This window comes from Tiliqua scincoides, chromosome 1 (genome assembly GCF_035046505.1).
Source record: "Tiliqua scincoides isolate rTilSci1 chromosome 1, rTilSci1.hap2, whole genome shotgun sequence".
Lineage (NCBI taxonomy): Eukaryota > Metazoa > Chordata > Lepidosauria > Squamata > Scincidae > Tiliqua > Tiliqua scincoides.
Window position 1 is genome coordinate 211,436,128 of NC_089821.1, and position 12,166 is coordinate 211,448,293.

The 12,166-nt window shown below is 43.4% G+C and overlaps 1 protein-coding gene across 5 annotated transcripts in view; it reads left to right on the forward strand.

Annotated features, from left to right (window-relative positions):
- Positions 1 to 10,497: 10,497 nt before the first annotated feature.
- The window catches only part of AIG1 (androgen induced 1), a 102,647-nt gene continuing 100,978 nt past the window's right edge, over positions 10,498 to 12,166 (forward strand). For 2 of the 5 annotated variants that reach the window (XM_066611258.1, XM_066611259.1), the window contains exon 1: positions 10,498 to 10,860. In XM_066611258.1, the coding sequence (XP_066467355.1) occupies positions 10,720 to 10,860 (141 nt within the window). In that variant the 5' untranslated portion in view covers positions 10,498 to 10,719. The remainder of the gene's footprint in view (positions 10,861 to 12,166) is intronic. The other 3 variants (XM_066611255.1, XM_066611257.1, XM_066611254.1) reach the window with 3 other exon arrangements.

A 12,166-nucleotide genomic window follows, 5' to 3' on the forward strand; every position in this document is an offset into this window, starting at 1 on the left:
ACAGGATGCTGGGGACACTACTATGACATGCAGCTGCATTACTGCAGCTACTGGCAAGCCATATGTACTGGGCCAAGGAATGTATACATGACACTCCTTAACACAGTGTCAAATCTGGGAGGAAACGGGCTTGCTTCAGTAGCTCTTTGGCTTGTAGATCTGCTTACCGTGAAGGTGTGCACCAGAGCTCAGGGACATAGCTGCAGGACTGCAGCAGCTGCAGAAGCAAGTTTTGGTACACACAGGACACTTTCCATTCTAGTGTGAGCCTAAATAAGATGGTGCTAATTTTCTGCATGATTTTCTATATTTAAAAGATTAAGAGAGACTTAGGAGTGTGTTTGATTTTCCGTATTATGTATATAGCTGCCAGTGCCACATGGTTGGGTAGATGTGGGGTCCAAAGACTTTTCCAGCTGTCTCCATCCTCCCCCACCCAGTTTTGCCCCTTCCTGACCCCATTCTGCTCACAGGTCACCACCCTCCCTGCTCTGTTTCACCCCTCCCCCTTTGCAAAGGGGCCCAAAAGAAACATTGTATCCCATGATAAAATTTCTCTCAGAGGCCCTGTCAAGTAGCACTTCAGGTTCCTGCTTCTCTTTCTGCACATATTCCAGGCTTAAACATGGCCACCCACAGACCTGACCAACATCTGAGGTTTGATATTTCAGATTACCTCATTGTTCTCAAAGGACTCATGGCCGTCAGCGACCAACAGCCTTAAATTGTATTATGAAATACATGAAACTTTTAATTATTTTGAGCAGCTTCTTGCATTTCTTGACTTGTTGGGACTTTGTATTTAGCTTTCTCACAGCACTCTTCCCACGCTAACCTCTGGGTTCCACATTTCTCATCACCAGACATTAGTCACACTCATATAGTAAGGCCTGCAACTAGCTTAGTGGGTCACAGAAAGGTCTTAGATGATTCACAATGTCAGAATTTTTGTCAGAAAGTGGAACTAAACATATAGTTCCTTCAGATTAATTCTCTTGCTTTGCAATTCATACGTTCTCTGAGTGGATGACAAGTTGTCATTGACACTCTGAGGAGAGTGAGGCTGAAATGTGCCACACAACTTTATGATGACCAAATCCAATGAAACTCAGTGCCTTCAAAATCAGTGCAAAGGAAGTATCTTATTTGTTTGTTTGTTTGTTTGTTTGTTTGTTTGTTTGTTTGTTTGAGGCCGCAATCCTAACCATAATTTCCTGAGAGTAAGCCCCATTGAATAAAATAGGACTTACTTCTGAGCAGACCTGGTTAGGCTTGTGCCCTAAGAAATTTATATCCTGTCTTTCCCATGCCGAAGCCCAAGGTGGCTTACAAAGCTTCATAATAAAGTACAAAATATCACAACGGGTAGAAAGAAAAACATCAAACAAAGCCTTAAAACATTAACTTTAACATTACACATTGAAACGTAAACCAAAACAGAGCAAAATCTAACAAATATCATTGAGAGCCCAATCCTATCCAATTTTCGAGTGCCAGTGCAGCCATGCTAATGGGGCATGCACTGAATCCTGTTGTGGAGGGACAGTCACAGAGGCCTCCTCAAAGTAAGGGAATATTTGTGCTGGAAAGTTGGAGGAGATTGGACCCCGAGTCAATAGAGAATAAATAAGTTCAGGGAAGCAATTAAGTTGTATTTCAAAGGCACAGAGGGCAATTATCCACTCAGCAACCAAATACCAGATGAAATAGATATGTTTTGAACCCTTGCCAAAAAGCCATGAGGGAGGGAGTAATTCTCAATTCCCCTAGAAAGGAATTCCATAGTTGTTGTACCACTACAAAGAAAACCTTCCCCCTGAGCTACCAACCCTCTCACTTGGGACAGAGGCGGCACTTGTAGAAGAGCCCCCTCAGGTGACCTAAGAGGGTGTATGGAAGGAGGCGGATTTTCAGATAGCCTGGACCCAAATCATGGAGAGCCTTAAAGGTTAGAACCAGCAAGGTGAATTGGGACCAGAAGTGAATGGGCAGCTGGTGAAGCAGTGGTCCTGCTGAGTCATATTTTCCTAACTCCTGTAAGCACCCAAGTTGCCACATTCTGCAATAAATTGCAGTTTCTGAATTGTTTTAGAGGGTAGCCCAATGTAGAGACGTTGCAGTAGTCTAGCCTTGAAGTTACTAAAGCATGGATCACCGTGGCCAGGTCCAGACAGCTCAAGTATGGTCTCAGTTGGTGCACCAGGCACAGTTGGTTGAACACACTTCTAGCAACTGCTGCCATCTGTTCTCCAGAGAGGTGAGAGTCCAGGAGAACTCCCAGGCTGTGCACCCATTCCTCACACAATTTTATTGGGATTTTTAAAAAAGTATAAACAAATATGTTTCATTATGCCATAAAAACGTAATAAAGGTGAACAACAACAATACAGTAGGTATATTCCCTTGTGTTCCATTTCTCTGCATGTTTATTTGGGAACAACCTTCACTGAGTTCAGTGGATCTTAAACTCAGACAAACGTGCATAGGATGACAGTTGTGAGAATGTTGAAAAGTGCAGCTTGTCCTAAAAGCCTGTGAACAGTTTCACCTACTGAAATAAATTCTTCTACTAGCTGTTACACTGGAGACAAAAGATCGTTTCCAAATCAGTCTAGTGCAATCAATCAATTCTTTTACCAAATTCAGCCATGTACAGCCCTATCCTCCTCATCGCAGAGGAATGCAGCAGCACCAAAATGTGTCTGCTGCATATTATGTTGGAAAGGAAGCTGCTGCCATGCACCTCGGAGTAAGGGAATATTTGCTCCCTTGTCCCAGGTAAGCCCCAGCACCTGCAATGGGGTTTGTGCAGGCAAAGTAGCTGATGCAGATCCAACAGCAGACCTGTGTCAGGAAATCATGCCCAGGAAGAGGGATAGAATATGGCAGGGGCCTCTGCTGCCATTCTTGCTCCCCTCCTGGGACTAAGCCACCCCTCCTCCCACCATGATACACCCCGTCCCTGCCTCCATTCTGCCCTTCCCTGCTGGCCCATGGAAACCTTGCCTTCTCCAAGAGGTGCAGGCCTTTGTGCTGGTGTCACATGCCTCTGTACTGCCTCAACATACCTTATGGCACGTTTGCAACAATGCACATTGCTGAAACTGGCATAGGATTGTGCCATTAAAATGTAAAGTTGAAAACTGTCGGGCATGTTCATTTGGCAGCTGTGATAATCATATGGGAAGTCCTCACAAATCCAACTCAGGGAAAAGGCACCATATGGGAAAATGGCAGATTCATCTCTGTCCAGTGAAAAGCAGTCATATCTCTGAAATGAATGAGAAAAACTGAAACTAATCAATTGATACTCTTATACTCAAAATGCTCAGAAAATCTCAAAACCAATTCTGGATAAAATTTTCTAATCTTGAACTTTCTATATTTCATCAATGAACATACCTTGCAAATTTCAAGTTTTTATTCTAGATGCCCAGATAAAACATGAGTTTCCCTGGATCATGCTTTTATTTTAAAAACAAAGTACACATTGTTGTTATGTAAACCACTCTGTGAACTATCTTTGGTTGAAAAGCAGCATATAAATGGGTATGATGGCCAAAAACACCCTGTTCCATGTATCCATCCATATAAGAGGGAACGATTTTAAGGTATCTCGCTCCCAGGTCAATCAGGGCTCTAGAAGTAAACAACTTTTACCAGCACTCTGAATTAGGCCTAGAAGTAAATAGGGAGTCAATATTGAGGTTTACTTTAAAATTAGAACCCCTTTCTTGAACGCATAACCTCATGTTCAGACAGCAACTAAATGCCCAAGTTGATACAAAGTTATAATTTAAATGCCAATGCAAGGTATTCATAAATATAAAAGATTTTACAACAACAAAAGTTACCCAGAGATTAAAAAAAAAACAACAACAAAAACCTACCCAAAGAAAAGCTGCTCAGAGACCCAATGTTCCTTTGAGTAGTGTTTAGTTAATAAAACCATCTGATTTATTCAGGACTTGATGATCTTAAAAGAAATAACATTCCAGCGAATAGGGTCATAAGACAAAACAAACTTTCCAACAGCTCGATTTCTGTGAGCAACTGTGCTGAACACTGCACTTATTCTGTCTGTGGAGGACTGGAGACTTGCCCCAGCACAAGAGATAGTACAGGAGATGCTGCGAAGGCAATTACTAAATGGCATAGCTGTGCCATGTAGAGTGTTCACTAAATAATAGGATGGAGAAGCAAAATTCCCTCAGTCAACATTCTTCAGCCAGTTTATTGACCTGGGAGCCAGGGACAATGGTCCCATCTTGTACCACTGTTTCTTTTTAATAAAGGATTTGACAAGTGGTGGAATACAACTCATGGGACTTCTCTTCCATTTTCATATAAAATACTGCAAAGTGAACACAAACTCTTTTATAGACAGTTTGTATTTTTAGCAGACTTAATAGTGCGTCTAAACATGCAACTAAGATTCTGAACAATTAGATTACAGATTTATAAAAGCCATTTAGCTCCACTCTCCCTTGGGCTCCAAACCTCTACTTACCAATGTAGAGGCCATCTGACTCACAGACTATTTGTAGACACTTGTTTTAAATGACCCTACAAGATATGGCAATGTTGTTGTCCTTTATGTAATTTAATCCCACATGCAGTTGGATGCAGTATTGTCACCTGATCTTTTTTAAAAAAGAAACAACCACCATATACTGCTTCATTCCATCTAATGCAATGTTGTCTATCAACACAACAGATATAGGAGGTCACAGAAAAAAATGCATGCAATTTATATTTTTCAAAAAGGCAGATTCTAGAGGTTAATAAAATAAACGATGATTGCTGTGACACAGCAAATTGGTTTTGACTTTAGTTGAGGCCTAAGGAATCACTTATTCCCACAAAACGTTGCAATTAAAATTGACTAGGAAAATACAAACCACTGCCTGACTTGAGCTAAAAAAAAACTAACTAGTTAAACTCTGCTGTAGAAATGATTCTTTTTGAGCTGCATGAACAGATTGGAAAAAGAAGAAATTGGCACAAATGTAAAAATAAGGCATCATTCCACCAAAACAAAAGTGATACATAAGTGTGAGGAATACACGCAATATCAAATTTCATTAAGAAAGGTGCAGTTTATTTTTAGGGTAGATTCTGACAGTAAGGGCTTCTCTAGATGTCAGGTTCCTCCACACTCAAGGCACTATAGAGCATTCCTTCTTTCATGGACACACCTACATTCAGCACAGAAGTCTGATCACCTTCTATGAGAGCTGTGTGAAATACCCAATCATGACTTCCTTTAATACAGAAGGGCCTCCTCAAAGGTTAGGTGAGTGCTGAGCCAAAGACCTTGGGAGAAGTCTTATAGAATGTAACTCAACTGTGCCAAAGTCATGGCCTGGTGCTAAGTGAATGAGCAATCAAGGAGCCGCTGGCTGATGCATTTTGTCACAACCATCAAGAAGCGTGTGTCAGGTTTCAGCTTGAGTTTGTTCATCCTGATCGGGCCATTTCTTACATTCTCTTTCTAGGTATTGGGTTAAAACTCCAACTGCTACCTGTGGACAGACTGGGATGTATCATTAGCATATTGATGACACTGCACTGAGTTATCTCTACCAGCTTTTGCACATAAATGTTTAAAAGCATTAGGAACAAAATGGAACCTTGCAGTAGTCCTCCAGCAAGGTCTGAAGGAGTGAAAAAATTTGTCACCCAATACTATCCTCCTACAAGGCAGTTTTGATCTCCTGTTTCAAAGGCCATCTGCAATGGGAGAAGGGAAATAATAATAATATATTACAGGTTGTTATCAGCCACCCCTTTCTCTCGCAGACTTATCCTTGAGAGGGTTGAGCTGGGAGAAAGCCACACTGTAGGTTGCAGGGAAAGCATTGGAGACAGAGTGCATTTAGTGCATCTAGGGTAGGGGAAAGCTGTGGGAGGTGACAGATTGAAGTATGTGCTGTGGCCCTGAGGATCAAAGCAAATAGCTGCCCTGTCTCAGGTCCTGGAGGGAGCATTGATCCAGGATTATCAGTCAGTCAGTCAGTCTGTCTTCCTCTCTCTCTGCCTTAACCTCTGCAATATGGGGATTATACTAGACTACGGGATTGTTTTCACTCATTATATCAGCTTCACACACACACACACACACACACACACATTCACATCTGCAATATGTAAATGATAATACTGGTCTGCATGACAATACTATTAATAAAACACTGACAACAGAATTTTTAAAATACGGTAAAATTTATTTTTTTGTCACTTGCCACAGAAGCTTTTGCAAGCAAACCCTGCAAACTGAAAGTGAAAGCAGCTTCTGTATATAGGTTGAAAACTGGTATACTGTATAAATAATAATGTGTAGCCATGAACAGAATGAAACTGTATAAGCTTCCATCTTTGTTAGCTGAATGAAATGAAGCTCTTGGCCTGTTCGGAATTCTGTCTCTCAGTCTATAACACAATAGTTCTGTTGGACACTGAGACAGTGGAAATAGAACTGTGCCCTGGATACGTGCACCAATTTTATGTTTCAAGCTCAATCCCACATCTGTTTTCCTAATATTAACATACAGTAATACGGTTTCAAATCTTTCTTGAACACAGAGCCATTTGAATGAAAGTTGGTGGCTATGTTTAAGGCTGCAATCCTATCCATGCGGACTTGGGAGTAAACCCCACTGACTATAAGGGGATTGACATCTGAGCAGATATGCATAGGATTGGGCTCTAAGACAACATGCTATGTTTCAAATATGAACCTCAGCTGAACTCCCACATCAGTTTTTATGAAGTCAGAAAAGTTGGAAATTACATTATGACACCTTTCTTGAAATTTGACATACTGCAATATAAGCTGATGTGCACGTCCAGGGTGACCCTTTCACATTTCAAGGACAGATACTGACTCAACCCCTCTCAAGACCAGGAAAGATGTTAAACACAACACAATTTCTGAAGACTGATATTGAATGAAAGCTAGAGAGACACAAGGCACATGAAGTTCACATCTCATAGCAGAAATGCTCCATCTCATGTTCAAACCACAGCCACCTGTCCTGGATAACGTGAGCAAAGCCTTAGGATGCAATCCTATATACCCATTGAATGCAGTGAGACTTATTTCTGCATAAACATGCATAGGATTGCACTGTTAAAGACTGGTGTGCATTTTGTTGGAAGGGGAATGATGCACACAAAGAAAGTCCTGTATGTATTAAAAGAAAAATGAAACATAAATTTTATTTCATTTTTCTTTTCTAGCCCTGGATGCATTTGCAAGGAAATTCTTAAAAACAATCTGAAACCCATTGCATTTTTTTTTTCATTCTGTACAAGAGAAGAAACGTGAACTGCATCTTTGTTTCTATTGGGAGACGAGGACAGGAAAAGAATGACGTGCCGATGACACCGTCCAACACATTCTCCCGCATCCTGCAGTCTTCACATCCCAACAGATAGGAGATTGCGAGCATCCGGAAGTCTGACTTGGAAACCAATCGGAATGCTCATAGAGATAGGAAAAAACTAGAGTGACAGCTAACCTTACCTGGAGATAAAACATCCTAATGCCATTTAACGCTATTTGCCCCCTTCCCCTCCCTTAAATTGGAATTGAACAGAGTGGATCAGCGGAGAATACAGTGGAAAGATTCAGGATTTTTGCACAGCTGTGCTTTGGGGCTGAAGTGTGACAGCAAAAGCAGCAGAAGTTTCAAGCTCTTTCAGGGCTTGTTCCATGTGAAAAATAGTCCCAAGGCTACTATTGATATCACCATATTGGGGAAGGGCTGAAGGAGAGTGGCTCGATCAGCTTGGCAACGTAGTGCACACTGTCAGTTGTGCAGGTTATCAGGCTAGTTTGGCTCTTCAGCCAAAAATCCCTGATAAGTAGAGGTGTTTGGAAACGGTGTTGTTTACCTTTCTCAGAAGTCAGCTCATTGAGTTCAGTAAGACTTAGGATGTAAACCTCTTACTCACCAGAAACAAATACTTCTGCAGATAAGATACAAAACACCCCCCCCCCCTTTTTCAGGCTGCAATCAACGTTAAGGTCAATCATTGTTAATACTGTGCTTAGGTTGCAATCCTAGCCACACTTACCAGAGAGTAAGACCCTTTGACTATAATGGAGCTTACTTCTGAGTAGACATGCATAGGCTTGGGCTCTTGTACACTGTTTTTCTGCATTAAAAAAAAGGTGCCCAAAGCAGTACAAAAGTAAAACAAATGGTTGTCTTTGCTGCATGTCTACTCATGATAGTCAATGGGGCCCACTCCCAGGAAACTGTGGACAGGACTGGACACACCATGTATGTCTACTCAGACGTATACCCCCATTATAGTCAATGGGGTTTACTCCCAAGAAAGTGTGGATAGGACTGCAGCCTGACAGCCCAATCCTATGCATGTCTACTCAGAAGTGAGTCTTATCAGAGTCAATGGGGCTTACTCCCAGGAAAGGGTGGCTAGGACTGCAGCCTGACAGCCCAATCCTATGCATGTCTACTCACTTCTGAGTAGTCTTGGGTGGATGCCATCAGTAAGTCACCAGGTCCTGATGGCATCTACCCAAGAATTATTAAGGAATTGAAGAATGAAGTTGCTGATCTCTTGACTAAAATATGCAACTTGTCCCTAAAAACTGCCACAGTGCCAGAAGATTGGAGGATAGCAAATGTCATTCCAATCTTTAAAACAGGAAAGAGGGGGGACCTGGGAAACTATAGGCTGGTCAGCCTAACATCTATACCGGGTAAGATGGTGGAATGCCTTATCAAAGATAGAATCTCAAAACACATAGATGAACAAGCCTTGCTGAGAGAGAATCAGCATGGCTTCTGTAAGGATAAGTCTTGCCTCACAAACCCTTTAGAATTCTTTGAAAAGGTCAACAGCCATGTGGATGTGGGAGAACCCATGGAGATTATATTATCTGGACTTTCAGAAGGTGTACGACACGGTCCCTGACCAAAGGCTACTGAAAAAACTCCACAGTCAGGGAATTAGAGGGCAGGTCCTCTCCTGGATTGAGAACTAGTTGAAGGAAACAGAGAGTGGGTGTCAATGGGCAACTTTCACAATGGAGAGAGGTGAGAGTGGTGTGCCCCAAGGATCTGTCCTGGGACTGATGCTTTTCAACCTCTTCATAAATGACCTGAAGACAGGGTTGAGCAGTGAGATGGCTAAATTTGCAGGCGACACCAAACTTTTCTGAGTGGTGAAGACCAGAAGTGATTGTGAGGAGCTCCAGAAGGATCTCTCCAAACTGGCAGAATGGACAGCAAAATGGCAGATGCGCTTCAATGTCAGTAAGTGTAAAGTCATGCACATTGGGGCAAAAAATCAAAACTTCACATATAGGCTAATGGGTTCTGAGCCGTCTGTGACAGATCAGGAGAGAGATCTTGGGGTGGTGGTGGACAGGTCGATGAAAGTGTCGACCCAATGTGCGGCGGCAGTGAAGAAGGCCAATTCTATGCTTGGGATTATTAGGAAAGGTATTGAGAACAAAACGGCTAATATTATAATGCCGTTGTACAAATCTATGGTAAAGCCACACCTGGAGTATTGCGTCTAGTTCTTGTCACCACATCTCAGAAAGGACATAATGGAAATGGAAAAGTTGCAAAAGAGAGCAACTAAGATGATTACGGGGCTGGGGCACCTTCCTTATGAGGAAAGGCTACGGCGTTTGGGCCTCTTCAGCCTAGAAAAGAGATGCCTGAGGGGGACATGATCGAGACATACAAAGTTATGCACGGGAAGGATAAAGTGGTTAGAGGAATGCTCTTTACACTCTCACATAACACCAGAACCAGGGGACATCCACTAAAATTGAGTGTTGGGAGAGTTAGAACAGACAAAAGAAAATATTTCTTTACTCAGTGTGTGGTTGGTCTGTGGAACTCCTTGCCGCAGGATGTGGTGATGGCATCTGGCCTGGATGCCTTTAAAAGGGGATTGGACAAGTTTCTGGAGGAAAAATCCATTACGGGTTACAAGCCATGATGTGTATGTGCAACCTCCTGATTTTAGAAATGGGCTATGTCAGAATGCCAGAAGCAAGGGAGGGCACCAGGATGAGGTTATCTGGTGTGCTCCCTGGGGCATTTGGTGGGCCGCTGTGAGATACAGGAAGCTGGACTAGATGGGCCTGTGGCCTGATCCAGTGGGGCTGTTCTTATGTCTACTCAGACGTAGACCCCCTTTATAGTCAATGGGGCTTCCTCCCAGGAGAGTGTGGCTGGGATCGGAGCCTCAGAAAGATCCCAGCCAGCCCAAATGCTGCCTGCAGAGCAGCTGGTGCTCTGAAGTGTTCAACCTCTGACAAGAAATAATGGTCAGGTGAATCCACGGGGGGAAGGAAGCCTGACCTCCTGCTGCCTTTCTGGGTGCTGTGGGGCAGGGAGGGAGTTCTGCCAAGATCCCGGCTCTCCTTTCTTTCCCCCCACGTGTTCTTACGTGCACGGGAAGAAAGAGGAGGAGCAGAGCCAGCAGCGTCGGGTCAACCCGAGAGCCTGCACCGCGTGTGAGTCTAGGCGGCATCTCTGCTTCCAGGTCCCTAGAGAGCGCGAGGCGGTGCAGGAGGCGCGCGCCCTGCTGCTGCCGGTCCCCGCTCCTGGGAGGCGCGCGCCCGAGAACCCCCCGCGCGCCCCTCCGAGGCCCCGCCGGCGCTTGCCCCTCCAGCCGCCCCGGCGCTTGCAGCCGATTGCTACAGTAGCCTTGCAAAGTGGCAACATGGCGCTGGTGCCCTGCCAGGTGCTGCGCGTGGCCATCCTGCTGTCCTACTTCTCCATCCTGTGCAATTACAAGGCGCTTGACATGCCCGCGCACCAGACCTACGGAGGCAGCTGGAAATTCCTCACGTTCATTAACCTGGTAAGTCTCCTCCGCCTCCTTCTCTCGCTTGCAGCGCGGGGGCGCCCGTCCTTCCAGCGGCCTCCCCAGGCCTGGCTTCTCCTCCAGGGCATTCCTTTCCCCGGCTCGCCCCCCTCTGCAACCCCAGAAAGAGGCGACCTTGACAAGGGGCACGTCGTGCCCTCCTCATTCAAGGGGTTGCGCATCACTAGCTAGAGGAAGGAAGGAAAACTTCATGTACATAGCAGTACAGGTGTGTGCCACTTAACAAGGATGCCTTCTCTTATCCATGTTGTTAAGCGATTAGGTCATTAAGTGAACATTCAGGCCAATCTAGTGCCTTTGTTGTGTCAGCAGGCACTAGCTGGCTGCACAGGCTACTGCAAATAGACTGGAGCTTCTTTGCCTTAAGAGCCTCTTTGTTGTGTAAACAGACACTCCACAATTGCCTCATTAAGAGCATCTTTATTGTGCTTTGACCACCAAAATATATGCGGTCCATCGTTAAACAAACAGTTGTTAAGCGGCGCATGCCTGTATTAGAAATTATGTTGATATGAATATACATAATTCCTAATATAATCAGTTTTCATGGCCAGTAATGATCCAACCATTTAATATATCTTTGTTTGGGTGAGAAGACCATGGTTGGGTGAATTAGAATCCATTGCTGGACATTTTAACAAACTGTGGTCTTCTCATTCGTATAAAGATCTATTAAATTATATTAGGAATTATTAGTATTATTAGGCTCATACCATCACTAAGGGCCTAACACGACTGAATGGCTAATTCAGTTTGATTATTAGGAATAGAAACAGGCCTTTGCACACAAGGAGTATTTCTTCTGAAGATGTTTCTTTGTGGTTCAACCATCTCCACAAATAGGACAAAAAAAACTGCAGTGTAGAAAAATCTGTCGGAATTATTCATATTTTTTTTAATTTTCTTGGCATTTAAACTTGAATCCAAGACACACTTCCAAGAGCACAAATCCTACTTTGTACTCCTACCCACCAGTAAATGTGGAGGGTAGTCTTGCTGGAATCTTGTTCCTCAGTTTTTAAGTGTAGTTTGTTTTTTTTAAAGAATTGTTACTCCTGGACCCTCTTCATAATCACTGGCACGTAAGTGCCACAAAAGCACATGTTTTAAACTGTAGTTATTCTATCTTAATGGTTCTCAATGGTTCAGAGTACATTTTCACCCTCATGTTGCGAAAGGCTAAAAAATCACAGGTAACCTGCACCAGCATGGTTTCATTTAAAATCTGTTGAGCCTGAATAATAGTAGAGTTTAAATTAACCAAAACTACTCAGGGACTTTG